Source organism: Bombina bombina, chromosome 8 (genome assembly GCF_027579735.1).
Source record: "Bombina bombina isolate aBomBom1 chromosome 8, aBomBom1.pri, whole genome shotgun sequence".
Classification (NCBI taxonomy): domain Eukaryota; kingdom Metazoa; phylum Chordata; class Amphibia; order Anura; family Bombinatoridae; genus Bombina; species Bombina bombina.
Window position 1 is genome coordinate 93463664 of NC_069506.1, and position 16971 is coordinate 93480634.

The following is a 16971-nucleotide window of genomic DNA, read 5'->3' on the forward strand; positions in this document are numbered from 1 at the left end:
GTATAACTTAGCAATTTCTCAAAAATGTTATACCTGCAGCTAGAATAGCAAGTCACTGGGAACACATTGAGGGAAAAACAATTTTACAGTGCCCTGTCCCTTTAATTTACTGTTGATGCTGGCTACTAATATATGTATTGGGTTTACCATCAATATCAATTCCTGGCATGTATGTGGTATACGTTCACATAATTATCTGTGATACTTCTTTGTATTAATACATTGATATTCTGTTGATCATATTTAATTTGTATACATTTTTTATATTTTAAAAGTACTATTTGAACTACATTTAAAAAAAAAAGGAAAAAAAAAAGGTTTCTTAACATGGGAACGAATCATGAACAACAATGTAAGCTGTGAAAACAACCTATAAACAAATAACTAGTGTCATTTAAAGCAGGCACAAAAATTTCAGAATTTAAAAAATCTAAAATCTTGTGAAATGTGCTTTAAGGGTGTTTCCTGATTGATTGGAATACCAACGCCAAACTGTTAATCCTGTAACATATAAGTGGTGTAACCATGCCAACAAGTACTTTTAAAAAGATTGTGACATGTGGGTTATAGGGGGTTTATGAACAGACTGGAATACATTTTAATATGAAAACCTTGTGGAGACATTGGGGACGATTTATCAAGGGCCGAATGGCCCCTGCCGGAAACAGCATTCTTAAGACCGCTGCTCCTTAACTGGTCCGCTGCCTCTGAGGCTGCAGACATCAATCCGCCTGATCTTATACGATCAGGTTAATTGACACCCCCTGCTGAATTTGCAAATGGCAGCATTGCACAAGCAGTTCACTAGAACAGCTTGTGCAATGTTAAATGCCGACAGCGTATGCTGTCGTCATTCAGCGATGTCTGTTGGACATGATACGCTACAGCGTATCATGTCGGACAGATATTGATAAATCGGCCCCAGAGCATGGAAATTCTAATTAATTAGAATGATCCCTAGTGTTTTCTCATTAATTCAGATCCCACTCTTTCACGGTGGACAAGGTTCCCAGTTTTTAGTTGCTTACCAGGATGTGCTTATGATCTAAATCGGCTCTCTGCTATACTTCAATTGATTTCGCATCCCACTATAGAAGAAACTTTAATCAGTTCAGCTATTAGGCAGTGGTTTCTGTGTGCTCTAATTTACCATTTTATTGTTTGGGGATTAGTTAGCATTTAACAGCAAGCCAGCTATTACTTGTGATACTACTGTCACTGACTCTGTATTTAAGAATCAGCGGAGATTATTGCAAATATTATTATTTATTAGCACTATCCTTGGTTCAAGCTATTTTTAACGTGTGTATGTGTGTGCGTGTGTACGCTGTTTGGTTCTTTTAGTTACTTTTTCAATAAAGTTATTTGGTTTGTATGAATTTTGAATATACATTTTCGTACTACTATATACAGAGTAAGGCTTACTTTTTTCATGTGATGCAATAATGTTGCATTTTTTGTAAAAATTGTTACAATTAGCCTTTTTTACTCTGCTGTTTAGCAAGCTATATAATAATCATATACTTAATTCAATAAAGCTGCTTGGACAGAGAATATATACAATGTATACATTTTTCCCCCCAACCCTTTGTTAAAATCCCACAATAATGGTTTTGCTGTAAAAATACAAATTACAAATTAAGAGACAAGCATTACAGGGTTTAGATATTTACACTAGTATAGGAAAAAAAAATTTGTGCCTTTCTTTGAGTATAAATCAGTGGTAAATTTTAGTAATTATCTATCATATATCTATATCTGTTTGTCTGTGTATATAATTTATTTATGTTTGCATATGTGCATTTTTTGCATTCATGCAAAATCTGAAAAAATAAAATAAAATCTGTTTTTAGTTCACAATATTTACACTATTTCAATAGATATCTAAGGATATGTTACAATGGTAGCAAAAAAATGTTATATAATATTTAGGAGTATTAAAGGGACACTAAACGCAATTTTTTTCTTTAATGATTCAGTTAGAGCATGCAAGTTTAAGCAACTTTCTAATTTACTCCTATTATCAATTTTTATTTGTTCTCTTGCTATCTTTATTTAAAAAGCAGGAATGTGAGGCATAGGAGCCGGCCCATTTTTGGTTGAGAACCTGGGTTATGCTTGCTTATTGGTGGGTAAATGTCAGCCTCCAATAAGCAAGCGCTATTCATGGTGCTGAACCTAAAATGGGCTGGCTGCTAAGATTTTAATCTATTATTTTCAAATAAAGATAGCAAGAGAATGAAAAAAATTGATAATAGGAGTAAATAAGTAAGTTGATTAAAATTGCTGCTCTATCTGAATCATGAAAGAAAAAAATTGGGTTCAGTGTCCCTTTAAAGGGACAGTCTACTCTAGAATTTTTATTGTTAAAAAAAAGATAGATAATCCCTTTATTCCCTAGTTATGCATAAACAACATGGTTATATTAATATACGTTTTACCTCTGTGATTACCTTGTATCTAAGCCTCTTCTGACAGCCCCCTTATCACATGATTAGTATTTATTTATTATCTATTGACTTGCATGTCAGGCATTTAGTGCTAACTCTTAAAAACTCCACGTGCTTGAGCACAATGTTATCTTTAAAGGACATGTGAACCTAAGCTCTCTAGCTGTGAAAAACTGTCAAATACATTCAGATAAGAGGCGACCTTCAAAGGCTTAGAAATTAGCATACAGTATGAGCCTACCTAGGTTTAGCTTTCAACTAAGAATACCAAGAGAACAAAGCAAATTTGATTATAAAAGTAAATTGGAAAGTTGTTTAAAATTGCTTGCCCTATCTGAATAATGAAAGTGTAATTTTGACTAGACTGTCCCTTTAAAATGGCATTTACTGTTTACAGCATTTTTTTTGGGGGAAACCTGCTAAGTTGAATGTGGTGAATACAAATAGCAAGTTACATCAGTGGTTAATGTAATCAGTCTTCCTTTATAGATTAGCTTCCTGATCCTTGATTGTGTCTTTTTGATCAGCATATGCTGTTTATTTACTTTAAATCTGTTTGTTTTTAAATCCCATCTTTAAAACAACAGACATAGGTTCTGAATCTGACTACAGTTCATGTGCAAAAGCTGGAGGAAATGTATTAGAAGCCACTTGAATGCCCAGCAACCTGCTGCACGATAATGAAGTAAACAATAAGAAGTATCTACAATACAAATCAGTAGTTCTCAAAAGTTTTCAGACTAGACCCGCTTAGCAATACCAATATCGGTTATGGTGCAATACTGCACTTGTGTTCTTAATGCTGGACGCTTGTGTTAATGTATATTATTTTACAATTGTCACTACAAATACTATATTCAAATTGTATTACAATATACTTGTAGTAAGACACATGAAAATTTGACTGATGAATATATTAGGGCCAGAGTAAAAGTGGAGGGCAATATACTGCTTTCGCTAAAGCGATATTTGCACTCCACTTTGTAGTACAAGTGCACGCTGGTTAATTTTATAAGTGCTAATTTCTACCCCGAGCTCGTTTCGCGGGTGCATGATAATTTAGCGCTCCACTTGTAATCTAGACCATAGTGTTTTGATGTCTTTTTTATCTAGCTTGGTACCACGGACAGTGCCACACACACCATTTATATTAATCATATATTATAATACATTTATACTAATCAATCATATATAGGCAATACATATATACAGTTATACTAATCATATAGAGGTCAAAAACTCATGCTACACAACCACAGACATCCCAACCTGCAAAAACTAATTTCAGGGAGGTGGCTTCATCCGCTACTGCGCCGCCCTACCTCCCAGATATATACTGGGCACCTTGAAACCATAAATAAGATAGAGACATCATTAAAGTAGCTTCTCACTAAAGTCACATTAAAAAAGTAGCTTTATTGCACAACCACAAACCTATTTTTCAGTGATCGTTATACGCTTGTTGAATGCTTAAATATGTTAGAATACGAAGTTTAATTACGTGCAGTAAATAAGGTAATATTTGTGTTTTTATTTTATTAAAATCAGTGGGGGCTTTTTGGTTACTGATGCATGCTTTGAGGGGCTACGGAATTTGGCGGCGCTATACAAATAAATGATAATAATAATAATAATATAACGTCCCAGCAACTAAAGGCATTCCTTAAAGAAACACTTTTACGTTTTTGGGCCACATCAGTTTCAGGGAGATTGCATTCCATTTGCTGGCATCAGGGAGTCGCTATTTGGACTCCCTAAACGTCAGGGAGTGTTGGGATGTCTGCAACCATAACCAATCATATCAACCCAAACACCTTGTGGTACTTGATGATGGAATCATTGTCATATTCCTGGTGGTAGTTGACTGGTTTAGTTTAACATTTGCAGCAAATTTACCCAATCTTACATAAATATTAGGTGGGCAAAAGTTTATTTTTTTAATACAAATATAATTGTATAAATAGGGAATGTGCAATGTAATTTGGACATACATAATATTTTTTTTTACTAGGAATTATACCTCTAGCTCTCTCCTGGCAAAATAATTTGGCATGGCACACAATTGTGAGAAAAACTGGTATCCATTCCCTTAAAAGTTTTACATCACTTGTGTGACCAACCCTTCAGCATTTCTAGTTTATTTGGTAATCTTTGCCAAGAAAGTTATATATCAACCATATTGTCCATCTGGTAAAAACTAACATATATTAAAATTAAAACAAAAAGTATCATCAACCATATCTTCTTAACGTTATATTGTGATCCCCTGTCATACTAGATGTTGGCAAGTTTGAGCCTTTTTTAATTACTTTGCTGTAAAGGGCAAGGTAGGGGGTTAATTTACCGCCTGTTGTTTTTTTTAGCGCCTAATTGTGCACCAACGCAAGTTTCTGTGACCTCTCCCCTCCCGCCCAATACATAGAATACTATCTGGCAAGGCGCACTTTATAATAAAAATAAATAAAATAAACATTCCTCACATATTAATATGGACTATGCGAAAATCGATAAAACAAAATCAAATAAATAAAATGCCACCTTGTCCCTCGCGCTACTTATTCCAGAATCAGCACTTTTGTTTATTATTTGCAAATCAGGACATGAAGGGACATGACCTGGGCAGCTTCTCTTCATTACATGAATCACAGGGTTTGATCAAAGCAGCTCAGTAGGAACTCACACAACAACATTTTGATATTATTTGACTAAGTAAATTATACTCGTCATAAATTATTTAAGACATATTGGTTTTAACTAGATTCAACCAGATAAGTGGGATACAGTAGATTTGCACATTTATTATAAATTACCTGGAGAACGTGATTCATGTGATTGTATATTAGATTTCACAACTTTTTTTATATGGCTAATAAAGTTATTCACAGAGGACAACTATATTAAATAATACTTAACAATAAAGTGAAATGCATTTAACTCGTCTGTCACCCAGGATAATAATATCTAAAGATTTCTGAAAGTATTCACAAATGTAGGGTAATTTAATAAAGATAATCCTAAAAAAAATGAAAATTTTAAGGATTGTAAACTAGCAATTAAATATTCAAAACTTTATACTCGTTTATTGGTTACAAATGTTAAACTATTATAATCAATTACAATCTAGTGAAATTGCAAAGTTTTTATCACGTTTTACTGTGACCTAATGATTTAAGATTGTGATATAAAATCCCGCAAGTTAGCAATAATGCTGGAGGACTTTTTTTTTTTTAGTTTACAGTAATTATTTGCAAATCTGTGATTTTTTTTGGGGGGGGGGGGTTGTAATTGTCGTTCCATTTTTAGAAAGTAAATATTGTGAAAGCGTGTATGATGTCATGTCGAGCTAGGCTATTCCTTCTATTGTACTACTAACCCTATCTATACAGTGTATGCTTTGGAAAAACAGTGCTGTCAAGAGCCCGGGGCCCAGCACCGTGTTACTCACTGGGATTATGGGATACACCCACATGTATCAGTGTGAGCGGAAGTGGTGCTGAGCTGAGCACACACACTGCTCTCACTGCTCAGACCTGCTCGATTGCTCCTACTGCTCACAATGGGCAACTTTAGCTGTGTCCCGCAGCCCCACCGACAGTTTAGATATTCATTCAATAGGAAAAGCTCAATCAAGGGGAAAGAGTAAGTCATTTTCTTTATTTTCTGTGATTTCTTTAATGAGTGATCCTATATTATAGACACATATATTCCTTGAATTTACATTATATCTGATCATAATGACTGCCAGTTTATTACTTAGTCTGACATGTGGTGACTGCTATGGTTCACTTTTATATAAATTACTCTAAACTCATTGCCTCTAATTTGTAGAAATATCTTATTTACATGCTATAGCTGTATTGGCTTTCATTATGTATTTTACATGATTATTCATTTTTATGGATTTGTAAGCTAATCAATGTAATGTTCTCATAATAATTAACTAGCCTTTGATATCAGTATATTTTTTTCTAGTTACTATAAGTGCTACAGGTAATGCCTATTTTTTTTTAACAGATCTCTACATTATTTTAGTAAAAGTATCTTCCCCTGCAAGGTTTGCACAGCTTGACTTTATACATGTGCTTGGAAGTGTATGGTTTATGTATACACAGGGTTGAGGAATGTATGGTATAATTCTTGAAACATGCACAGTTTATGTGCAAATAATAATGTATTTACAGTATCTCTTTTGCACTGGCTAGTGCTGTGTCTGGTTTCTGTATAGGGCTGTGTGTGTCAGGTTAATCTGTACAAGAATTGCTGGATCTGGACCCTGATACTACAGTCTGATCTACTATGAAAGGCAGGGAAGGCTGCAATATGACACTTTTCAAATATTCCTGGGTCATGTCTAGAGATCAGTCAGAAAGTCAGTGCCAAGCGCTGGCTTATCTAGAAGTTATACAAAGGGTTGGCATGTTAATGGCATATGTCTCAGAGGCTATGTGGTAGATATTGTTGAATCTCTGACACTCTCCCTTATATCTTATACATCCCTTTTTATCTAATACTAAATACTTACAGAAGTCCTTGGACTTTGCTTATAATCACATACCTGCCTTAAATGTCAATCTGTAAAGTAAAGGCATATTTTTAGCTTTAAAATGTATTTTCCTTCTGTTATTTATATATATATATATATATATATATATATATATATATATATATATATATATATATATATATATATATATATATATATATATATATGACTGTCCTTATAATCTACCTGTTTTTATGTGTATGTAGTTTTTGTTTATCTTCTATATGTGGTGTAATATTTTGTTGTAGAAGAAAATGATGCATTTTGAGTCCAGCAAAGCTGGAAGACATAATTACCTTCCCAAAGCCGAAATAACTAAAAAGGATTTTGTACAAGATCATTTAGTACAGTTTGGACTAAAATTCCACTCTCCGGTGTTAAAGGAGATAAGATGTTTACCATGTAAAAAGTTTGCAATTATGTTTCAAGTGTTTTGAATAGAGGGACAATTAAAACCCCAGGGGCTAATCTGTCAACCCCCACCATGTCCAACAATAGGTTGTTTTAATTGTATTAACAAGAATCTACTGTAATGCAATTACTGGTAACTTTCTTGGTTATTAGCATGTGTGCCAGGAACGAGATTGGGAAGAATTAATGTAATTTTACTGAAATTATATTATGGTCTATATTAAATCACAGTCTGATTTACTTTGAGTAATTATATTTAAAAGATAGAAGTGTGAATGGGGTAATGTAAAGGTATTGCTTATGGTGAATTGTAAGTAATAGTTAATTAAAAAGGTGTAAGCAAAAGTTAATTATGCCACCTTTTGTATTTTGCATATATTTATGTTTTTCATTAATGGGACACAAATAGCAAATTTAAACTTTCATGGTTTAGTTAGTGCTTTTAAATTTAGGCTTTTGTCTCAGTTTATATTTTACTTTTGATATTTAACCCTCTTTTTATCTTTTATGACAAGGGTTAACAGATATGCGTAAAGGTGCAATATAGTAAAAATGTATGTGTTTATAAGTACATTTCACATTTTAAATAGAAAAAATAAACTTGTATTAATAAAACATGCTTTAAGTAATCATTTTACTGCACATTTATACATAAGTTCTATCTTCTTGTTCACAGTACAACCACTTACTAAACCAGTTATAGGTTTACTAGAAATATTTTGCTTATACAAGTGTATTCAAAAAATGCTTTTGTTCATAACTGAAATGCACTTGCGATTTTCAAATTTGACCATCAATCACCTTTTAATATTTAGTAGACTATATGAGTTATTGTCAAACCTCTTAGGAGGCAGGCTAGGGTGTGTGTATATATGTGTAAGAGCTGGAAGTCATGGGAGTGTGTGGCTCTGTAGTCCCCAAAATATGTCACACCATATTATTAGGTAAATCTAAAATCTGACATTTTATGAGTCTTATACAGTTGTGTAAAGCAGCGTTTTGTGACATGTAAAGCTTTTTGATGAGTTTTTATCCCACATTGAAAGTAATCATGTACCCTGGGAAGAGAGTTAGGCGTTCAGTGCATCATGCCTTGGCAAGCACAGATGAGAACGTGTGCATGCCTATATCCCAAATTTTCTTAACAAGTGACAGATTACACTGATCTCCTAGGAATTGTTAAGAGTTCTGTGTAAATGAAAACGTGAAGGGTAGGGCTGACGTGCACAATCTAAGTTGTCTTTACTGAGGCTGATCTGGGTTTACCTATTATTTCTTAAATTGTCAGTGATAGTTGGCGATTATGAGGTATGCTTGATATACTTAAAGGGACAGTCAAGTAAAAAAAAAAAACTTTAATTTTTCAAATAGGGCATGTAATTTATCTATATTTTTAAACAACAATAATTCTGGTGTTGACTCTCCCTTTAAAGGGACAGTACACACCAATGTTCATATAACTGCATGTAATAGACACTACTATAAAGAATAATATGCACTGATACTGATATAAAAATCCAGTATCAAACCATTTAAAAACTTACTTAGAAGCTTCCAGTTTAGCTCTGTTTAAAAGGTTACTGGAACACCCAAAGCAAGTGGGAAATATCAGGCACTCCCCCTTCCTTTGCATATGAAAAGACACTTTACACAAACAGGAGCAATCTGGAGTAGGTATACGTCGGTATTCTCCTAAAACTTTGGGGCTTGGTTAGGAGTCTGAAAATCAGAGCAATGTTATTTAAATATAAGCAAAACTATCAATTTAAAAAAAACAAAACTGGGCTATATAATTAGATCTACAAAACATTTATGCAAATAAAAAATGAGTGTATAATGTCCCTTTAACTCTCTCCTTGCCAGAGTGACCTTGGTATAAAATATTGTTCAAGGGCAACAAAAGTCTCTATGCAAGGCTAAACCATGTTATCACATTATCCTTGGTTAGAGACTTGGAAATCATAAATATTCAAAGTAGTGCAAGAATCTGTCTATATTTAGATTGAGTTGTTATTATCGTTGTTTCTTAGTGTCAGCATCATATCTCACAGTAACATGCGTGTACTTCTAGTGGTGAAAGAATTTAGTGCGAGTATTTCATCACCTTATCTCTTTACAGGCATGACAGCAGAACTAAATGGACGTATTTGTTTGGAAATGAAAGTGGAGATGGGAGAGGAACAAATTCGGACAACATTTTGCATTACATCCCAGGAAAGGTAAGGATGTGTCAATTTTAAGGGAAATGTTCTTAAAGGGACAGTCTAGTATAAATTAAACTTTCATTATTCAGATAGGACTTTTAATTTTAATCAACTTTCCAATTTACTTTTATCATCCAATTTGCTTTTTTCTCTTGGTATTCTTAGTTTAAACTAAACATAGGTAGGCTCATATGCTAATTTCTAAGCACTCGAGGGCTGCCTCTTATCACATGCTTTTTAAATCTCTTTTCAACACAAAGAGACATAAAGTACACGTGGGCCATATAGATAACTGTGTTCAGGCGCAGGGGGTTATTTAAGATTTAGCACAAAACAATGCTACATTTAAGACAATAGATAATAAACAGTCACAGTCATGTGATCAGGGGGCTGGAAGAAGGTTCCTAGATACAAGGTAATCACAGAGGTAAAAAGTGTATTTATATAACTGTGTTGTTTATGCAAAACTGGGGAATGGGTAAAAAAGGGATTATCTATCTTTTAAAACAATAACAATTCTATGGTAGACTGTCCCTTTAAGGCAACATTAAAATGTTTTTCTTTGTTAAAGTGTCTAATGTACTGTAGTTTGCATTTTTTCTCTAGAAATATGTTGGTCCTATGTAAAAAAAAACAGCCTTGTGTTTTTATATTTGTCTTTTTTTCATGCTAAAAATAAATAATTGAAATGATGCTCTAACATTTGCATGATGGGAAATTTTTAAAGGAACACTCAAGTCAAAATTAAACGTTCATGATTCAGATAGAGCATGCAATTTTAATCAACTTCCCAGTTTACTTCAATAAACAAAATGTGCAGTCTTTTTATAGTCACACCTTTTGAGTCATCAGCTCCTACTAAGAAATGTGCAAGACTATACGTATATGCATTTATGATTGGCTGAAGGCTGTCACTTGATACAGTATTAGCGGGAGTAGACAACTTTGAAACTTGTCAGAAACAAATCTACTACTCAATTGAATTTCAGACTAAGTGCTATTGCATTGTCTTTATCATATATTTGTTTTTATTGTGCAAATCTACTGTATTTACTGATACCTTTCATTTGTGCATGTTGTATATAAGACTGCAGACGTGTGCTCACTGATTAGTGAATGTGTTTTCTACACGCATTATTATCAGACGTGTTCCTTCCTACTGTTTTACGTATCTATCTTTGTATGCCTGGAATTTGGGATTGGCTGGCAGTATCCCTCTGAATTCCAAAAACAGAATGAGTTTGTTGGAAAAAAGCAAACAAACATATTTCTTTACCTATAACTAATTAGTGTAAATTTTAACAACTTAATTGACTTGAGTAACTTGATGATCTTAAATGGTTGTAGTTGAATTGGCAACGACAGCTGCAAAATAACCATACCCCTGGAATGTCAGACTGTTTAGCTTTGTTATCTAATATTTTTAGGGCTGCTATTAGGAATTCAACTTTCTACTGACCTGCAAAACTATATTCCCCCCCCCCCATGCTGTAGAAGATCCTTTTGTATATATCTTATTGGCAACCTGATAACCTTAGTGCTCATAGACTACATTTGATTGTGATATTCCACAAACAATTCTGTGTTGTAAAATAAAGAAAATTATGAAACACGTAAAAGCATTTTTTTTTTATACTAATGCCTTGGCATGTGTGCTATTGTGCAATCCCGACTTTGCTTGGGGGATAAATAAAATAGATGTAAATGAGTGCTTAGGAAACATTTGCTTTTATTTTTGAACGGACAGTAACATCAAAATGAAAACTTTGTGGTTTAGTTAAAGGGACAGTCTAGTCAAAATTAAACTTTTATGATTCAGATAGGGAATGCAAATTTAAACAACTTTCGAATTTACTTTTATCATCAAATTTGCTTTGTTCGCTTGGTATTTTTTGTTGAAAGCTAAACCTAGGTAGACTCATATACTAATTTCTAAGACCTTGATGACTGCCTCTTATTCCAGTGCATTTGAATCGTTTTTCATAGCTAGATGGTGCTAGTTCATGTGTGTCATATAGATAACGTTGTGCTCACTCGCGTGGAACTATTTATGAGTCATCACTGATTGGCTAAAATGCAAGTCTGTCAAAAAAACTGAAATAAGGGGGCAGTCTGCAGAGGCTTAGATGCAAGGTAACCACAGAGGTAAAAGTGTATTAATATAAGCTTGTTGGTTTCACAAAACATGGGAATGGGTAAAAAAGGTATTATCTAACGTTTTAAACAGTAAAACTTCTGGCCTGTCCCTTTTAAAACTTGAAATTTTAAACAGATTTTGAGGGTAGTTGTATTAACAAATTTGTTTTGTTCTCTTGGTATCTTTTGTTGAAGCGTTAACCTAGGTAGGCTGATAGGAGCTTAGACGTGTGAATGTATCTTTAGCATTATAAAGCAGCAGTGTTTGCTACTATGTAAAACATTACTATAAACATTGTTGCAAACATTGCTGCCAAATGGCTAAAAAAAGTGCATTTTCCTGACCTCATTGAGGATACCAAGAGAAATATGCACAATTTAGAAATGTGTTTATTTCTGTAGGAACCAGTGTAGTGTACTGTAAAATTGTTTTCTCCTTAATATGTTTCCAATTACTTGTTATACCAACAGCAGAGTATAAAATGTACAAACAATTGCACCTTTATATTTATTTTTTAAATAGTTGGTTTTGTTCATGGACACTACAACCCATTAAAATGGGCTGAGCTTGAATGGTACTCAGATCTCCTTATTTTCTTACTTTCTATACACAAAATGCTTCCTTATCTCTGTCTTTATACCAAAGCCCAATATTTAGAGAGAACAATTTAAAAATAATGTTTTATTACTTATTTCTCTAAACCCCCACTGGAAGTGTATTTTATTCTGCTGGCTTTGTTTGCATAGCTTTTCTATATCTAATACGTAAGTATTGACATTTTCAGTATAGGTGGAGGCGTCACGGGCAAAGGCAATTATTTCAAATGCAAAAATAAAGGTAATCAAGCTATTTGTAAAAAATGTATTATACTCCACCAGGTAAAATGGATAACTGGGAAAAGATTAAAGGTCAGAACATTTTACGGTACCCTGTCCCTTTAATATTTTACACAACTTTTATTGTCCAAAAATGGCTTCTGAGACTCCATGCATCCTGTGTATTATCCAACAAAATGATACTTTTGAATAAAGTTCCTTTTTATATTAAGATTAACCCCATGGTTGCTAGAGATGCATTCATTATATTGTTATTCATGCTGCAATTGTCTGGCAGTTACTGTGCTAAAAGTTTGCAGGGAAGAATGCTTTAGGGTGTTTTTCAGAACAAATGGCCAAACATCATGAAATGCATTAAAATAATGAGTTTTAGGAACTGATGCATAGCAAACAGTTTTGTTTTTTTACTGTAAAGTATTAAATATTTGATTGTGCACACAAAGGTTTGTAATAAAGCATATTGGCTATTTGTGTTTAAATACAATTTTCAGCAATTCAATTTTTTTTTTGTTTAGCAAAAGCTGTGTAATGTTCAGAATGCTTTAGTAATAAACAAAGCACACGTGTAAAAATGTACTTGACAAAGTATTAAATGTCCACATAAAACTACCTATTTTTGAGTTAGGGGTTGGTTGATTTGAGCCTGGCATAATTTGATTGTTTTGCTTTACAATTTTGGTAAAAATGGAAATCTTGAATTTAATATTGTAATGGTAAAGTCTCCATTAGTTTTTATCTGTAAACATAAATACCCTTGCATACAATGGTTCCTCGGGGTTTGGTGGAGATAATGCATTGCTGTTTGGAAAGTACTTTGTTATTGATGTGGCTGTACTATAAAAATTCTGGTTGGAGCAACTCATGGCTCCAGTTGTTTACACTGAGTACATTGGGGCTATTTGGAATAATGGGAAAACACCATCTGGCTGGTTTCATTGTATGACTCACCCTGTCTGAGCATCAGTTTCTGTATATCCATGTGAAGCAATCACTGTAACATACCTGTGGTTACCTGTCCACTTCTAAACCCATGGCCAAAGGCCTTTGCTTTCCTGTTGTGCGTGTGTGTGTTTTCTTCTCTTTTTGCCTCACAGTTAGGATACACCTTCACAAGTACTGTAACTTATTAGTGTTCTCCCCAGGATCTATTTAAATGGTCACACCACCCGTCTGATTGTTAAGAACACCCAGCTAAAATTTAAGCCAATATTTAAGTAATAATATGTTTTTTAGGGGTTGTTGTACAAATGATCAATTTGGTAAATTATGCAATTTATTTGTGCTTTGGATATAATTATATCTATCAAACTATTATAATATTTCAAAGTATTAAACTGGCTGCCCCCACACAGCTACTCCATAATACCATCTGGCTGACAAGTACTGTGTTCTTCTCAGAAAATGTTGCCAGTGCTATGCACACATACAGTATATATATCATTCTAGAATTTGTAGTTCATTATTTCACTCTCAGTATTGTGATTCTGCGGTTCTGGACTCTAATTCCCAGCATGCATTGTACTGTAGTGGGCAGTAAGCTTCCTGGAAGGCAGAATGTTTTACATGAGGTCACGCCCCCTTCTCCATGCTCTGTGTATGAGGCTTTGAGCCCCTTGTTCACTATGGTTGCCACTTCAGTCAAGTTTTCCTGAACAGTTATGAGTTGCACATGCTGCAGGGTGACTATGGAGGAACATACATTTTGTCTCTGGACATCATAGTGCTGCTGAACACAGCACTATCCATGTATCTCCCTGCACACCCCACACCAGACATCCTCGATCAAACTTGGCCCTCCAGAGATTTTGTAACTACATTTCCCATGATGCTGAGTCAGCATATCAGCTGGCTCAGCATCATGGGAAATGTAGTTCCTAAACCTCTGGAGGGCCAAGTTTGAGGATGTCTGCCCTACACCATGTGTAACTAATAAATATCCAGGAATACATGGCTGATGTGGCAACCCTATTGTACACACTGGGGAAGGCAGCTGGAAGGCTGTAAGTATTGTCTGACCCTTTACACAGGTTTATATATTTATTTATATGATCAGACCCTCTGCACCAGTGGTACTGGGGGGAGGGGTGCACTGTACCTGTGATTTTAATCTCTGCATCATGGCTTCCATGAGATTTGAAATGAAGACTATAAATGCTAAACAGCATTAGACACAGAATATATAATTAAACTAAGTTAAATGAACAAAAACATTTGCTAAAACAGCATTATAAACCTAATAAAAAATCACACAACACAGACTTTACTTGCATTTTCTTGCAAACAGTTCTTTCTATGCATTCCAATCTGGACGGATTTATAGACAGGAAGATCTTATTCCTTTGAAAGCTGCTCGATAGCTCAGGTCTAGCTAGCTACACTGATTAATTTTAGCCTGCTTGTGTGCTTGGCTTGCATATCTTTGCTGCAACACAAGCAGGCAGCTTCACCTACTGGCTAATTTAATTAATCCACTGTTTCTCAATAACAGTCACATGACTGAAAAAAATGCACCGATACTTAAACCGATACCTCCACTTCCTACCCATACACCATCTTGTGGCATTTTTCAAACTGCATGTTCCCATTTCATTTTAAGCTGGAGTGGAGACTTAACATCTGTTCTGCCAATACAAATTGCTGTTATTTGTATTATTGTATTTCAGAGCAGTGCTCCAAAAGCCGCTATTATACAGCTGGAAGCCTACCTGGGAGAGATCTCTGTAGATCCCTGAAATACTGGGCAGTTAATAAACTGAGATTTCCAGCTCTGACTAAAATGGCCCAAAAATATCTTTCTGCCCCATGCAGTAGTGTGAAAAGTGAAAGACTGTTCAGATTAGCGTCAAACGTCCTTACTGATAGCAGAAACAGACTTATAGCTAAACATGCAGAGATGCTTCTGTTCCTTAAAAAGAACTTGCCACTAACTTTTGAAAACAATATTCTAATAGCTAGATTGCCTGTTATTCTGCCAGTTCTCATATTGAACAATTATGTTTAAAACATACTGTACTCTGAGGAACATCCTTAGCCAGGGCTGGACTGGGAAATAAAAACCGGCCCTGGAAAAATATGAAGACCAGCTCTATTTTCTGTTGAGTCAGTAGAATGCAAATGCCCCATTTTCCTCAAAGGGGATTACTGGGACACTCCTTCCCCACTATTTTTTTCAGATTTAAATTATATTACTTTGTATTAAATACAAATGTCAGATTGATGTTGTTATATAGGCACCCTACAACCCAATGGCATTCAGTAATCACCCCTTTAAATTGTAGCTTTCCAGCCCCAGCTGCTGCAGCTGTTATTTATTGTTGTTGTTAATATTTTTTATTGTAATGTTTTTATTTATAAACTTGTTCTGTGAACTTTGTGACACCAATCAAATAAAACAGTTTTATTATTTCAAAATGTCTTTTGAGTTACAGTTCATAATTATAAAGAAGCTATCTTAAATCAACAAACAACAAAAACAGGTATTGGCGCACCCCCAAACATATAAGACCACATATTTTTTCACATATTCCTTAATGCTGCAAAAAATTGCCTTCCTAATATTTCTTAAATTTTTTAAATAAAGATGGGATTTTAGTCACAAAATATGGCCATATTCTGCTCAGCCAGTCACCACTTACAAGGTGTCCCACAATAGACTGGTCCTAACACTATAAAATTAGCCTTACTGGGCTGAATCATACAATTCTAATATGCCAAAGTAGGATTCCAACATTGCAATACTATACCTCAAATCAAGACTGCATAGAATGAGGCTCCTTGGCTTTATATACACACAGTTAAATAGCATTATCTGGAGCACACCTGAACAGGGTGGAGTGCTTTAAACCAAAGGGATTTGGTCAGTTTCCCTTAAAGTGATACAACAGGGGGAGTTTGGTTAAGCAATTCTAACAAAATTTAAGGCCCATATTGTGGGAGTGCTGCCAAAATGACCAAAATAAGTACAAGACAAAAACAGGTATTGGCGCACCTCCAAACACATAAGACCACATATTTTTTCACATATTTTTTTATATGTATATATATCTATCCTCCCCAACACCTTTTTAACAGCAGCAAAGTATATAGTATCTCATTAATGGCAATTTGCTCTGAGTTAACAGTTTCTGTGCAGAGTATAGGTATATATATATATATATATATATATATATATATATATATATATATATATATATATATATATATATATAGTCTGTGGACACCCATGTTTGAAAGATATGAGTTATACATGAAAACATGAGTAGTACTGCTGAACATAAGATGAATTGTGTTGCTGGACAGCACTATTCATGTTCCTCCTTGCACATCCTGCAAAACGTGTAACGCATAGCTGTCCAGTCAACTTTGTGGGGGGTTTTCAGTAAATTATTTT

At 34.3% G+C, this 16971-nt stretch overlaps 1 protein-coding gene across 2 annotated transcripts in view; it reads left to right on the forward strand.

Annotated features, from left to right (window-relative positions):
• The first annotated feature begins 5934 nt into the window (after positions 1-5934).
• The window catches only part of LOC128638482 (pleckstrin homology domain-containing family N member 1), a 70109-nt gene continuing 59072 nt past the window's right edge, over positions 5935-16971 (forward strand). For both annotated transcript variants that reach the window (XM_053690458.1, XM_053690459.1), the window contains exons 1-2: positions 5935-6089; positions 9524-9623. In XM_053690458.1, the coding sequence (XP_053546433.1) occupies positions 6007-6089; positions 9524-9623 (183 nt within the window). In that variant the 5' untranslated portion in view covers positions 5935-6006. The remainder of the gene's footprint in view (positions 6090-9523; positions 9624-16971) is intronic.